At 41.9% G+C, this 16,140-nt stretch overlaps 1 protein-coding gene across 1 annotated transcript in view; it reads right to left on the bottom strand.

Annotated features, from left to right (window-relative positions):
* The window catches only part of LOC126195661 (vesicular glutamate transporter 1), a 213,356-nt gene that overhangs the window by 176,132 nt on the left and 21,084 nt on the right, over nt 1-16,140 (bottom strand). Inside the window, exons 3-4 of the mRNA XM_049934286.1 lie at nt 8,815-8,987; nt 7,012-7,076 (exon numbers count right to left, since the gene is read on the bottom strand). Coding sequence (XP_049790243.1) covers nt 7,012-7,076; nt 8,815-8,987 — 238 coding nt within the window. The remainder of the gene's footprint in view (nt 1-7,011; nt 7,077-8,814; nt 8,988-16,140) is intronic.

Genomic DNA, 16,140 nt, shown 5'->3' with positions numbered 1-16,140 from the left:
TGTCTTGAAGGGAGGATATAAGATGAACATCAACAAAAGCAAAACGAGGATAATGGAATTTAGTCGAATTAAGTCGGGTGATGTTGAGGGTATTAGATTAGGAAATGAGACACTTAAAGTAGTAAAGGAGTTTTGCTATTTGGGGAGCAAAATAACTGATGATGGTCGAAGTAGAGAGGATATAAAATGTCGACTGGCAATGGCAAGGAAAGCGTTTCTGAAAAAGAGAAATTTGTTAACATCTAGTATAGATTTAAGTGTCAGGAAGTCATTTCTGAAAGTATTTGTATGGAGTGTAGCCATGTATGGAAGTGAAACATGGACGGTAAATAGTTTGGACAAGAAGAGAATAGAAGCTTTCGAAATGTGGTGCTACAGAAGAATGCTGAAGATTAGATGGGTAGATCACATAACTAATGAGGAGGTACTGAATAGGATTGGGGAGAAGAGGAGTTTGTGGCACAACTTGACCAGAAGAAGGGATCGGTTGGTAGGACATGTTCTGAGGCATCAAGGGATCACCAATTTAGTATTGGAGGGCAGCGTGGAGGGTAAAAATCGTAGAGGGAGACCAAGAGATGAATACACTAAGGTGATTCAGAAGGATGTAGGTTGCAGTAGGTACTGGGAGATGAAGAAGCTTACACAGGATAGAGTAGGATGGAGAGCTGCATCAAACCAGTCTCAGGACTGAAGACCACAACAACAACATGTAAGTCTCCATTCATTATTACAGCACACTTAAGATTTAGCAAAAGTGTGTAGCTTTCGGTACAGTTTGTGACAGTTAAACTTCAAATAATGACATCACCGCTTACGGCGTTCAGACATTTGTGTACACTGTACACCATTACTAAGACGCTTTCAGCATGCTGGAACTGGAGCGCAATCGGTTGAGTCGTGAACTGTGGACGTGTCCCGCTATCTGTATTATTTTTTTTAGCTTTGCGTTTCCTAAAAGATGAGTGTTTCTTATTAATTTAGCAGGAGTGTGAACTGCAGTACTTGGTGTTATTTAATATAAATGAGAGCGCTCTCCGTCCTAGGTAGAGTTTGTTCAATTTTTTGAACGTTCCAGGGAACATGGATGGACGAACTGCAAGACTGCAGTTTACGCTACTGGCTGATTCCCTCGCATTTCTCTACTGTTTAAACTACAAAGGCAGCAACGTGGTTATTATGTGGTAATGGGAATAAATGTGTGTCTTAACAGAAACAATCTAGGAAGAGCAGCGTTTTTACAGGATGAATCCGTAGTGATGATACAAGCTTTTAGGGATTTTGGGGAAGGGTAAGTGTATTAGTTTGAAGTAAGAGACGCTAGTCCGGAAACGGTCGAGTAGAAAGGTATAAGCGAAAATTTATTTAAGTTCTGCCTTAGCTTCGTGCAGCGCTCAAACTAAGGGCCTCAACTTCCGAACTCCCATGAAGACTTGCGGAATTCCCTATGAATTCTCCACAGTACTCTCAGACAGTTTCCCCTGTCGATGGTGCGCGTAACTTTATGCCATAGAGATCGAAAATCCTGTCTACGGTACAGTAACAATGAATTACATTTATCTACACAAGTTTGACAAACTGCTGCAATTACATCAGCTGTTCGAAACGGGGTTCGCCAGCAGCAATGCCGACATGGTCTCGCCGCACTATTTTTGGTACTCGTTTTAATATCCCAAGCGTACACTGAACAGTGTCGCAGGCAACGAGAATTCTTGACGACCACCTCTGCCTATCCATTTATTAAGGAATGTCTGATCCTCGTGCTCACGAATCTTGAGTCCAAAGTAAGGTAACACTCTATCATGTTGGAACCACATTCGTTAACGAATAACAAAGGAGATATGTTCCAGGAACCTGAGTTTTATGTCTATGATAAACACCCGTGCGTTTAAGCAGGGAGGAAGTGGAAAAGATCTAGTAAACATTGATTATGCCTCCCACACATCAGTTTTTTCCTAATCACTGTTAACAGTTGAATATATCTTGTGCTCAAGATGAAAAACATACGGGACAAAATTGTAATTTGTATAAAATGTATTTTTGTGTCAGGACTAATATCGCCCTTAGGCATTACTTTGCTGATCAGGAGCAGATGTCTTCTTGTGAATTCTTCTGTGTTCGTTTACTCACATCAAAGCACATGGCAAATGGAATGAAATTCTATTCTGAAAAAAATTCCGAAAGCTTTGGATTTGTTAGTAATATTCGTCACTTCGGTACACTCGGTGGTGAAGTATCGTTTGAAATGCCACCATTCAGATTAGCGACCCCAGTAAGTGTGGTTTTGACAATGACACCAGAGAGTTACGTTATTTTACATGTCACTCTCTTTCCACATCTATTCACAATTCCATCAAGATTGTAACCGCTCAGCGCAGCAACACCTACAACTATTGATCCGACATTAATATTGATGGTGGGTTTCGATTGGTTTAACATGTAACCTACATCACAGCTTCACTCCCAATTCCATTGCTGTCAGAGGTGTCTTTCCCCTAGGTAATAAGCTATATTTGACTAATGTTTCTGCAGACGTTTCAGAGGTATGCTTACATATCACCACTTCTTCAACCCCAAACGTAGGATGTCTTACACCTACCATATTTTTCCCTTGCTCGTAAGTCATACGAGTACTAAGTAGGGATGAAGTGGCCAGAGTTAGTTTTGCATGTCATACTTTATCTTCCCTATCCCCACCCACATCCCTTCTAGTTCCACACTTTTTCCACGCAGTAAGACGTTAGCGTTTTAAGTTTAGCTGAAATTTAATCAAGTGTATCAGAGTTGAGTTATGAGTTACATGTGATCCTCGTTCATACTTTCACACCTCTTTTTAAAGGTGAGCAAGCAATCGGAAAAACAGAGAGTATAAAATTTCTCGGTATGTGGATACAATAAAATACACTCCTGGAAATTGAAATAAGAACACCGTGAATTCATTGTCCCAGGAAGGGGAAACTTTATTGACACATTCCTGGGGTCAGATACATCACATGATCACACTGACAGAACCACAGGCACATAGACACAGGCAACAGAGCATGCACAATGTCGGCACTAGTACAGTGTATATCCACCTTTCGCAGCAATGCAGGCTGCTATTCTCCCATGGAGACGACCGTAGAGATGCTGGATGTAGTCCTGTGGAACGGCTTGCCATGCCATTTCCACCTGGCGCCTCAGTTGGACCAGCGTTCGTGCTGGACGGGCAGACCGCGTGAGACGACGCTTCATCCAGTCCCAAACATGCTCAATGGGGGACAGATCCGGAGATCTTGCTGGCCAGGGTAGTTGACTTACACCTTCTAGAGCACGTTGGGTGGCATGGGATACATGCGGACGTGCATTGTCCTGTTGGAACAACAAGCTCCCTTGCCGGTCTAGGAATGGTAGAACGATGGGTTCGATGACGGTTTGGATGTACCGTGCACTATTCAGTGTCCCCTCGACGATCACCAGTGGTGTACGGCCAGTGTAGGAGATCGCTCCCCACACCATGATGCCGGGTGTTGGCCCTGTGTGCCTCGGTCGTATGCAGTCCTGATTGTGGCGCTCACCTGCACGGCGCCAAACACGCATACGACCATCATTGGCACCAAGGCAGAAGCGACTCTCATCGCTGAAGACGACACGTCTCCATTCGTCCCTCCATTCACGCCTGTCGCGACACCTCTGGAGGCGGGCTGCACGATGTTGTGGCGTGAGCGGAAGACGGCCTAACGGTGTGCGGGACCGTAGCCCAGCTTCATGGAGACGGTTGCGAATGGTCCTCGCCGATACCCCAGGAGCAACAGTGTCCCTAATTTGCTGGGAAGTGGCGGTGCGGTCCCCTACGGCACTGCGTAGGATCCTACGGTCTTGGCGTGCATCCGTGTGTCGCTGCGGTCCGGTCCCAGGTCGACGGGCACGTGCACCTTCCGCCGACCACTGGCGACAACATCGATGTACTGTGGAGACCTCACGCCCCACGTGTTGAGCAATTCGGCGGTACGTCCACCCGGCCTCCCGCATGCCCACTATACGCCCTCGCTCAAAGTCCGTCAACTGCACATACGGTTCACGTCCACGCTGTCGCGGCATGCTACCAGTGTTAAAGACTGCGATGGAGCTCCGTATGCCACGGCAAACTGGCTGACACTGACGGCGGCGGTGCACAAATGCTGCGCAGCTAGCGCCATTCGACGGCCAACACCGCGGTTCCTGATGTGTCCGCTGTGCCGTGCGTGTGATCATTGCTTGTACAGCCCTCTCGCAGTGTCCGCAGCAAGTATGGTGGGTCTGACACACCGGTGTCAATGTGTTCTTTTTTCCATTTCCAGGAGTGTATAAAATGAGATAATCATAAAGACTACACGAATAGGAGACTGAGCAAAATATGTTTGGTAATAAGGTTATTAAGAAACCTATACCATTTGATAATCTCAGGACCATGTATTTGACGGATGTTCTTACAATATGATGTAGTAATTTAGAGAAATATGGAGCAAGTCTGAGATCATTTAGATTACAGGAAATGATTTTTAGACTATTGGAAGGGACAGATTTAAGATTATCAAGCAAGACACTAGTTAAGAAAAATATAATACTACCACTTTCATGGCTATACATGCTAGAAAGATGAATTATTTTAAAAATTAAAATTAAACAGTGCAGTCCATGGATCGCCAGGAACGAATCTTTACACAGCTGCCACACACATGTACAATACAAACAACAAATACAGCACTGTTGCACAAAAGTGGATCCTATCCCGGCATTAAATTGTATAATGCATACCGAAATCCATGAAAATACTAACGGACAGAAACAATTTTAAATCAACATTTGGTAAAGCATTGCTTCTATACATTACAAGAGCAACTGGAAAAAGAAATCTGTAGTACCAACTAATACTGTTTTTGTAAATCATATAGACTAGGAAAATACAGTGTAATATTAACTTTTTCTAAACTCAACTAAATATTTATAAGGCATGGGTATAGTAATTCAGAAATGGTCCATATCTTTTGAACACTGTGCTATCCTACATTCAGGGGACCAATAATTAAAAAATTAGATCGTTAGAAAACTGTGGAAGCGGCACTGAAGTAGTTCATTCTTGGGTATGTACGACATTCCCTTCTCCCTCCCTTACCTGCCCCTTAAGTTCAATAGGAACTGAGATGTAGCAATTTGGAAACTCTCTATCTGTTATGTCTTCTACTCCAATCAATAACCAACTGTTTCCTGACTTGTTATTCTATTTTGATGTAGTTGTGCATGTAATATGTAATATTTTCATGAATATTTCAACGTGTTACTTATGCGAAGTTCAACTTAAATTTATTATTCACTTGGTTGAACTGAAATTGCTGATTTCAGCGACGCAGTTAATTTTTGTAGAACCTTGATTGATTAAAAGTAGATGAAATTAATTAACTTACGAGATGAATGATACTGAAACTTAAGACATTCATATTTTTCCACAGCCAGTTTTGCTTATGTATTAAATTCCGAAATTTGACACTGTACTTCCGTTCCCGCATTTTTCCCAGTTGAATGACACCCTTCATTAATTGATTAAGCTACTAGTTAAGAATATAGGTGAGTTAACATCATATAAAATAATTTTCGAGGTGGATGTCGCACTCGTATGTAGCGTATCTTCTACAAGGGACCATAAGAAGGTTTTAAAGGCTTTTATAATTTACTGACCTTCAACATTTTTCATAAACCAGGTGAAGTCTTATAGTCCATTCAAAGCATCAAGATATAACCTAGACGATTATCAAAACATCACATAGTTTCTGAGCTTGATAAATATTTGTATATCAGTCCTTAAATAGCTAATCCCACCAAAAAATCTCCAGTCTTCGGAGTCCAGTCGTAACGTTAACATACCGTGTCAAAGTAAGCACCGGAAAATAACCATATATCATCTATGTCTAATTTACTATTAAGTGCCCACAGGCAACAACTGTGTTGCTTAAACTTAATCGTGACAATACCGGTGCGCTGTCTAATACATATCTCCATCTCGGATCGAGTAAAGAAACTGAGCTTGGATCATATCTGTTTTACTCACTTGTAAAAAACAGCGACCGTTAAGTCACCGCGTCACGTCTATGCATCTTAAAATCTCAGGCGCTACAGTAATCGTGCAACATCCAAGTGTAATTGTGCCACAAATCTACTGGGTGGATATTTTAATTATGTTGTCATCTTCCTACGTGAGCATGAAGTGTGCACTGGGTTTATTACGATGATGTATTGCCACTGTGTGAAGTTTTCAAATTGGAAATTTTTGGTAAATTCTGTGGGACCAAACTGCTGAGGCTAACACACTACTCAATCTAACTTAAACGAACTTACGCTAAGGAGAACACACACTCCCATGCCCAAGGTAGCACTGGAACCTCCGACGGGGGGAGCCGCGCGAACCGTAGCAAGGCGCCGTAGACCGCACGGCTACGCCGCGCGGCTATCGAGTTTTCACTGTGACGTTTAACGAACAGTGTGTCACTGAATTGCGTATTACTGGATTATCATCATGTGGAAGAAGGAATCGGTGTGATTCTCTTTACCTATGAAAACTTTGCACTGTGCATCTGGAACTGACCATCAAAATCTTCAAAGCGCAAATGAAGTAGGAAGGAGCGATTTAAATTTAACAATTGTGTGGCGTACATCATTTGGCATTATCCTTTCTGAAATTGGTTAGCAACAAATTATTTCATGCCGTCAAGATACGAGACTTGAAGAAATGTGGAAACGAGTGCTATTCAGACAAGGGAAACGTCGTAGTAAGTCTTACTCCAACGTTATATTTCTCAACGTAATACGTCAAAGAGAGAAAGAGAGAGAGTGAGAGTGAGAGAGAGAGAGAGAGAGAGAGAGAGAGAGAGAGAGCGTTACCGTTATTTTAGTAGAATTTGAGCTAATGTATGCGTTAGTTAAACAGACTTTTCCTCAGAAATGGATTAAGTTGTATTCAGAAGAAATTACGAGTATAAAAGTGATGTAATAACTTACCCCGTGTATTTTTTTCAGTTTCGCCATTCCCATGTTACATCTCATGCCGAAGGAGATGATGAAACCTGTACACGTAAAGAGGTCAAAGCTAATACAGGTTAGCATCTGAAATGAACATGTAACACTAAAAAAATACATAAAAGCAACAACACATGCAAAGATGAGTAATCTTAAGAACAGTCGACAATATTGTCCAACTTGTTGCTGAAAGCATCCACCGCTATTATAGAGATTGGCAGCCAACCTGATTCACATATATAAACTTTAAACACAAGAGAATACTGTATTCTTAAATATGGGTTGTTAACGTAGCCACATGGTCTGGTTCCCTGCCTAAAGCATCACATATAATCTACATTTACTTATTTGCATATACGATCCATTGCCACCTCTCAGGAAGATGGTTTTTTGAATAAGGAAATACCACAAATACAGTCCAGGAGCGTCTTTTCTAGAACACCAATCATGATTCTAATTTGGACATTGAACACATTTGTACCATAGTTCTTTATCTTTCCTTATCATTATCACAACGGCTGGTAACGTATCTTCAATAATTCTGGTGTTTTCTCCTTCTTACTGGCTTCCGTTTGCTTCTTTTCTGGCTGTTCAGTAAAGCACCCACGTACAGATTCCCCATTTTTGTTCTTCAACTCAGTCTGTTGTTACTTTTCATTCCCTAGTTTGTTCTTCCTTTCTGCTTCTTCCAGCTTCTTTTTCGCGGAGGTGTACCCGTCTTGTCTATCACTCCACATTTACCCCCGTCTGCCATTACAAAATAATACGATCAAATACTGTGCGTTAAACATATTTGGAAAGCAAGTGCTTGCAATGATACAATGAATTATATTCAGATAAAAGTAAATCAGTAATAACTACAAGATTACCTACTTCTGTCTGCTGAAAAAACAAGAAACTGGCGTGTTTTATTTTAACCTCACACTCCCGCTTTCCACAGCTTAAATGGCGTCTATCCTCTTGTTCCTATTTGTTACTTATAGGAATAAGAGAGCAAAAGTTGTCAGACGTCATCACATTATCGCAAGCTTCAAAAACTGAATGCATGTAGCTACATGCTGTGTACAGTTATCAAAATTTCCCTTAACTCCTCAGTCACTATTGGCTACATTCAATTTTTACCTTTCCTAGCACAACGATTGAACTAAACTCCCTATGTCTGACTGTAGCATACACTTCCCACCAAGTGCTTTCAGCGCAATACTTGTCTTAGTTTCTGGATGTGACCAGCAGGTGGTATCATCTGCCTAAAAAAATTTGTTTATCGCAGTCTCAGCACGTCTTCGAGAAAATGTAGCTTCTCTTTGTTTTCTAGTAATTTTTGACTTGAATATGTTCAGACAAGGTTCTAATGAACCTTACGCTATCGAATAAATGATTTTCATTCTATGAGAACGATTTTTTTTTGTGTAATAGTGCGACTTCATTTGGCAACGATCTATAGTTTCACATTGCTGTGTCACTGGCTTCGTAAGTTATAGGTGTTCATTACTGAGTTTTATAGGTATTTTACATAATTCACTTCTTTTCTAACATAAGTAGTGTTCACTTTTATCATGTTCTAGAATTTTGGTGAATCACTCAGATTTTTAACATTTAGTATTTTAAACCTACTTCGTTCCAGAACTATACATTTACCACCAATATAAACTTTTCATTTCTGAAATCTAAGCTAAAGACTGTGGAGATTAGGTCAAGTTTAGTTTCCAGAAGACTCTTTTAGAAATGAGTTGCATTGCCTGTGGGCGCTGCAGAGTTGTCGGAGAGCTGCAGCCGGCAACTCACCTATGCAGGTGAGCAGGGCGATGGTGTAGCGCTTGGTGAGGCAGGGACACTCTGGCCGGACGTACTTGTCGATGTGTCGCAGCGGCGGCCGCTCCGGGCTGGGCAGCGACTCGGGGGTCCCGGCGTCGAAGTCCCCCGGGCCGACGCCCTTCTCGTCCTCCGACTTGCTGTACCTGTCGCAAGGCCTCACGTTACGACACAAAATCAGAACCAGTGCAACGCCAGCGGTCAGTATCCGACACAGTGAAGAGTCCCTCGCGTCGGCGATATCGTGCTGGGTAAACTTTCATGGCCGGAACCGTCACACAATAAAATATTCAGAGCTATTTATTTATTTACTTGTCAGGTCCCTGGCGACTCGGCGAGCCAAAACTAGCTGGTCATGGAATGAGTCAGTATATAATTTAGAGACTGCTGGTTGGAGAACATCTGAACAAAAGAATTGAAAAATTAAGGGAGCGCAAAAAAAAGAAAAGAAAAAAAGAAAAATGCAGGAATGCACGAATTCGTAATAGGTTACAGAGAACACTTCTGAAGTACTGCGGGGAGGGTTTTCACAGAATAGAAGAAGTGTGTCGCAAGCAAAAATTTCCACTTGTATTTGAGCACTTGGGGTTTACCTCTTAACTTTTTTCGGTTCTGCTGGAAGCTTGTTGATAACGAATCCTGGTGAATAGTGCTCATGTTTCTGTATAGTCCTCGCGGAGCTGTTAATCGAGTGGACATAGTTTTTCCACCTAGTGTCCAGTGAATTGATGTTGCAGTTTCTTCTGAATGAGTGAACACTGTCAACAACAAATCCAATGGTGGATTATAGGTACTGGGATAGCAGAGTAGGAATTCCAAAATAGCCGAAAAGCGGACTAAACAAAGTTCGAGACTGACACCACCGGCTATTCCGACTGCCCTCTTCTGGACTAAGAATATTCTTAATGGGCCCACAGAGTTGCTCAAAATGTAACACCATATGAAACAGCAGAGTGAATTTAAGCAATGTAAACAGCCTACCGGGTACACTGACGGACACAGTGGAGATCATTCTTACCTTGCATGTAGCAGCACTCAGTTTCTTCCGTGGTGGAATTAATTTCTTGGAGAAATCCAACGTTTCGTCGCCATCTACGCAGGACATTTATGAATATCCGAGTCTCACCTTAGTTCTCTAGTGAATATATCCTCCGCAGATAGTGATGGAACGATCGGTTAAAAAAATCATTTGGCCATGCCCCAAAGGCATGAAGTGAGCCATAAAGCCATAAAGCCCTAAAGCTTGAGAAAAAGCAGCAGGGCAAGAGATGGAAAATCTTTGCAATATCCCTCTTGGCTCCCATGCGCAGGATCTTACGTATCGTATTTACAAGTATTCATTATACCTCATTACGACGCGTTTCGCCATCAGGCATCATCAAGTGTAGCTCGTCAAATACAATACTGAACATACAGTTGTAAGTACCACTTACTGCTGTATATTCAGAATTGTATTTGACCAGGTATATCGAATTTATCATGTCTGACAGTGAAATGCGTTATAAGAAGAATTAATAAATGTATACGATCTAGATAATTCTGTGGCTAGTCGTCAAGAGAACATTCTGTTCATGTTTCTATCGTTTTGTTAAACTCATTACGTAGAGACAATACCATTAGCCCTATCTGCGAACAATGTCCTTTCAGAGAGAAACCAGTCAACGTACAAAAAAGGGGGAAACAGCAGCATGCATTGTAGTGGTTCTAGAAGAAAAGCGCATCCAAAATGTACTGTGCTTATATTCGAGTGAAGGAATAAACATGAATATGGAGAGAGTAAGGTCGGAAACATGGCCTAGTAACTCGACACGGAAGAATCGAGACTACTCCTGTTAATAAGGAACAATTTGTGGCAGCATGTTGGTGCACTTCTGTTTATCGACGCTGAACAGTGTCCGTAACGTTGTGTGATCAAACTCGATCTACTCGGTAGCCGTCGATGAGCAGTTCTGACGCACTCGTTTTCTTGTGCTACGTGTCACGAAAAACACTACTATATCATTTCCACAGAAATTTAATATTTATATCTTTACTTTTTCTGGTAATTTAAAATGACAAACTCAAAAAGTATTACCTTGTCTGCAACAAAATAGGCAGTAACGCTTTCTTTCAGTAAATTACTTAATATAAGGGGTGTCCAAGTTAAACATATAACAGTATAAAACGTAATAACTTGAGAAGTAATTGAGGTATTTATTGCCGGTATGTTTCTGCAAGAATGGTAAATAAAAATGTGTTTTTACACACCTCATACACCTCGATATACCACCATTAGTCGCACGATAGATATCTCATTCGTACTCCACTTCTCTCCAAGTGTTTTTCAGAATTGCAGGCGTAACATTTGCCATAACTACACGAATGCAATGGCGCAAATCTGGTTCATCACGAACTAGTATCTAGTATACTTGATTCTTGATAGAACCCAACAGGGAAAAAAACCAAGTGGCTTAAGTTCCGGTCTTCTAGGTTCTCAAGCAATCAGTGGACTATGTCACCCAGTCCAGTGATCTGGGAACTCAGGATTCAAGAAATCCCTCACATTATTCACAAAATGGTATGATGTATCGTCTCGTTGAAAGATCACGTTACGGCGTTGTACCAGTGTAACAGACTTTAGCTCCGCGAGAGAAAGTGCTTCGAACAGTACCTACAGTGGAGTCCACATGCGCCTTTACGTGAACGAAACAGCTACGCGCTTGCGCACCCGGTACCAACTGTCGCAAGCAAACATTTTCTATTCCCATACATCTAGAAGCAAACCGTCAATAAATATCTCAATTACGTCTCAAGTTATTACGACGGGCGTTCAACAAGTAATGCAACACATTTTTTTTCTCGCTAAGTTTCGATTCAAATAATGTAGGATTTGCAGTGGGACGTTGTGGAATATTCCCGCTTCAGCTTTTATAGTTTCATGAAGTTCCTATAGGTGGCAGCGCTATACGTAGCCTTCAAAATGTCGTCTGCAACGGAGATGCGTTCCAAGCAGAGAGCTGTCATTGAGTTTCCGTTGGCGGTAGAGCATCACACATAGTCATAGACGCTGGCGGTATCTCTACGGACAGCTGGAAGTGACCAAAAGCAGGGTGAATCGTTGGGCGAGGCGTCTGTCAGCATCGCAGCAGGATCGCGCAAACCTGTCAGATCTCTCGCATGCTGGCCCGCCGTGACTCCAGCAATGCTAGAACCTGCAGACTTATTCGAGGTGATCTACGGCTGAAAACACCTCGCTGCTCAGCTGAACGTCTCTGTTGGTTGTGCTAATACACTCGCCTACCAGTTGGGTTACTCAAAGGTGTATGGATTATTCTTCTTCATCCACCCTACAGCCCAGACCTCGCACCTTCCGACTCCAATATTTTTGGCTGAATGAAGAATGCACTTCACAGGAAGTAGTACATGGATGACTTGGAGGTTACTGCTGCAGCAAGATTCTGGCTCCGACGTAGAATAATAGAATGGCACCATGCGGGCATAAAGGCCGTCCCAGTAAGGTGGTGTAGGGTCGTTGCATTGAATGGAGATTACTTTGGAAAGCAGGATGCTGTAGCCATAACAGTGGCACATAATAGCGTATTCGAATCCTGAATAAAACTTCAAAATGGTTCAAATGGCTCTGAGCACTATGGGACTTAATATCTGTGGTCATCAGTGCCCTATAACTTAGAACTACTTAAACCTAAGTAACCTAAGGACATCACACACATCCATGCCCGAGGCAGGATTCGAACCTGCGACCGTAGCAGTCGCGCGGTTCCGGACTGAGCGCCTAGAACCGCTAGACCACCGCGGCCGGCTGAATAAAACTAATATGCTTTGAGAAAAGAAATGTGTTGCATTACTTATCAACCGACCCTTGTACATTTTATATTATTATACGTTCAATCTGGACACCAGTTATAATTACACAACGAAGGGGACACGTTTGCATTGTGTAACACTTAAAAGGTAAAAATGGATCTGAAATGTTTATGTGAAAATAATAAACAGTAGTGAGAGGTCATCATAAACTTTTAATTATAATTTTGTTGGTAGTTGCACGTACGCTGGTGCACCCTGAACTCTCTGCCTGACATTATCGTAGCATGCCGCGAAGGACCCAAAATAATGTCACAGTTTTTTGATAAAGTGGACCATCATTCGATCTTTTGTTTTATATATTTGAAGGAGAACAACGCAGTAACAATCCAGCTGAAGTGGTGGAATTGTACACTGAACATTGTAATAAGACACAGTGGTTAGTAGCGCAAACGCTTGCAGTGAGGTGATAGAAATCTGAATCACGAAGAATAAAATGACACACCATCATCTATGTGAAACTCTGAGAAGTGGAAGCGGTGGTGCTCGAAGTGGCAGTAGCGGAAACTTTGCAGCTGCTTCAGGCTAACCCAGTTGAGCTAAGCAAGCAATGAAAAGTGTGAATACACTACTGGAAAAGGCGAAGACTCAGCCATAATGGGACAATGTGATGCCGTTTCCTCGGATTGCCATGATGAAGATGTAACACATTACGCTCGTAAGTGGTAAACAGTCACAGGAGCATACCAGCTAAATGTCCCGAGAGGTCACTGAAAGACTGCGAGGATGAAGTGTCGTGGGAAGCTGTCTGAGGGGGTGTTTTTGCTCTAGCACGAGGTCCCAAATGTAGCTTCTTTGGGCTATGAAATTTTGTCTCACCTCACGTATTCCACAGGCAAAGCACCCTCCGTTGAAGAAAACATTACATGGCAAACATTCGCATTGAGATTACGAGGTGATTTCCAAGTAGAACGTTTCCTTAACAGACAAAATGCAGACTTCTATGACGGAGGTCCTCGCCTAGTCATCCATCTTTGGGAGTAAGGTGTTGAACAGAATGGTGAATATCTAGTAGAGAAGAACTAAAACGTAATTTCATGGTCACAGCCAGACTTATAATTCAAGCTTTATTAGTTATATGTGGTCTAGGGGTAGCATTATTGATTAGGAACCAAAATGTCCTCGGTCCCAGTTTCGATGGTCCGAATCTGGCCGCAGCTTAAATTTTGAATGAAAATCATCAGCGATGGCGGCCGAAGACTTTCGGTATTAGAAGTCACCCTGATTCAGCTAGCGGCCTTGTTATAGAGGGCGGAGAGGCGGACAGAGGGTTAGAGCACTCTATTTGCCTTGGGGTGAGAAACTGCCCCTCAAGACGGAAGAATAAGCAGTGAGGATATAGAAGAAAATGAAAAACCAGTGCATTAAAGACACATAATAGGTATGCACAGGACATATGGTCTGTAAGTGAAAATGTGCCATGATGATCTCTCCATCGGCAAAAGATTCCGGAATAGTTCCCCATTCAGATCTCCGGGAGGAGACTGCCAAGGGGGAGGTGACTGTCAGAAAAAGACTAAATAATCAACGAAAGAATAACGTTCTACGAGTCGAGTCGTGGAATGTCAGCAGTTTGAACGTGGTAGGTAAGCTAGAAAATCTGAAACGAAATTCGAAGGTTGAATCTACATACAGTGGGGGTCGGCGAAGTGAAATGGAAAGAAGACAAGGATTTCTGGCCAGATGAGTATCGTGTAATAACAACAGCAGCAGAGAACTGTATAGCGAGAGTAGAAACGGGAATAGTAAGATAGGGCCGGGAGTGAGAGCTACGTGAGAAGTTCAGTGACAGGATTGTCTCGTCAGAAGCGATAGCTAACCAACACCGACAACAGTAATTCACACTTTCATAGCGACACCGCAAGCAGAAAATAAAGATATAGAGGAAGCATATTAGGATATTGAACGGGTAATTCAGTACGTAGAGGGAGATGAAAACCTAATAATCATGGGGAATTGAAATGCGGTTGTAAGAGAAGGAGTAGAGGAAACGTTTATAGGGAAATACAGGCTTGGTACTAGGAGTGAGAGGAGAAAGATTTATTGAGTTCTGCAATAAATTTCAGCTAGTAATTGCGAATATTCTGTCGAAGAATCACAAGAGGAGGAGGTATACTTGGAATAGGCCAGGAGGTATGGGAAGATTTCAATTAGATTACATCACGGTGAGGTAGAGATTCAGAAATCAGATATTGGATGGTAAGGCGTAACCAGAAGCACATATAGATTCAGATTAACATGTATTAGTGACGAAGTGTAGGCTGCACTTTAAAAGACCAGCCAGGAAGAATGAATGTGCAAAGAAGTGGGATACAGAAATATTAAGGAATGAAAGTTACGCTTGAAGAACTCTCAGGCTATAGATACTGCCATTACGAATAGCTCGGTAGAATGAACGTCTCTATAAAGGATAATTACAGAAGTTAGAAAGAAAAGTATATGAACAAAGAAGGTAACTGCGAAGGAAACATTAATAACAGAAGAAATACTGCAGTTGATCGATGAAAGAAGGAAGTGCAAAAGTGCTGAGGGAAATTCAGGAATACAAAACTACAAATGACTTAGGAATGAAATAAATGAAGCGCAGGGAAGTTAAGGCGAAATGGATGCATGAAAAATGCGAAGAAATAAAAAAAAGAAATGATTGTCGGAAAAACTGACTCAGCAGAACAAACTTAGGTGAGATTAAAAGTAAGAGTGGCAACGTTAAGAGCAAAATGGGAATTTCACTGTTAAATTCGGAGAAGAGAGTTGATAGGTGGAAAGAGTACACTGATGGCTCCTATTAGGGGAATACTTGTCTGATGGCGCGGTAGAAGAAACAGCCATAGATTTAGAAGAGATAGGGAATCCAGTATTAGAATCAGAATTTAAAAGAGCTTTGATAGACTTCAAATAGGGCAGAAGGGATAGATAGCAGTCCATCATTCACATTTGTGTGTAGAATGTATGAGACTGGCGATGTGTCATCAGATTTTTGGAAAGACATCATCCACACAATTCCCAAAATTGCAATAGCTGACAACTGCGAGAACTATAGCAGGATCAGCTTAACAGCTCATACATTGAAGTTGCTGGCGAGAATAATATTCAGAAGAATGTAAAAGAAAACTGAAGATATTTAAGATGACGATTAATTTGGATTTAGGAAACTTAGGCACCAGAGTGGCAGTAATCACGTTGCGATTGATACCGGAAGCAAGACTAAAGAAGAAACAAAACACTTTCATAGGATTTGTTGACCTGAATAAAGCGTGGTACAATGTACAATGAAACAAGACGTTCGAAATTCTGAGAAAAATACGGCCCTGATAAAGGGAGAGATGGGTAATGTACAATATGTACAAAGCCGAGAGGGAATAATAAGAGTGGAATACTAAGAACGAAGTGCTAGGATTAGAAAGGGATGTAGGACAGGGATGATGTGTCTCGCCCCTA

Source organism: Schistocerca nitens, chromosome 7 (assembly GCF_023898315.1).
Source record: "Schistocerca nitens isolate TAMUIC-IGC-003100 chromosome 7, iqSchNite1.1, whole genome shotgun sequence".
Classification (NCBI taxonomy): domain Eukaryota; kingdom Metazoa; phylum Arthropoda; class Insecta; order Orthoptera; family Acrididae; genus Schistocerca; species Schistocerca nitens.
Note: the sequence above shows the minus strand (reverse complement) of the source record. Positions and strands in the feature narration are given on the sequence as shown.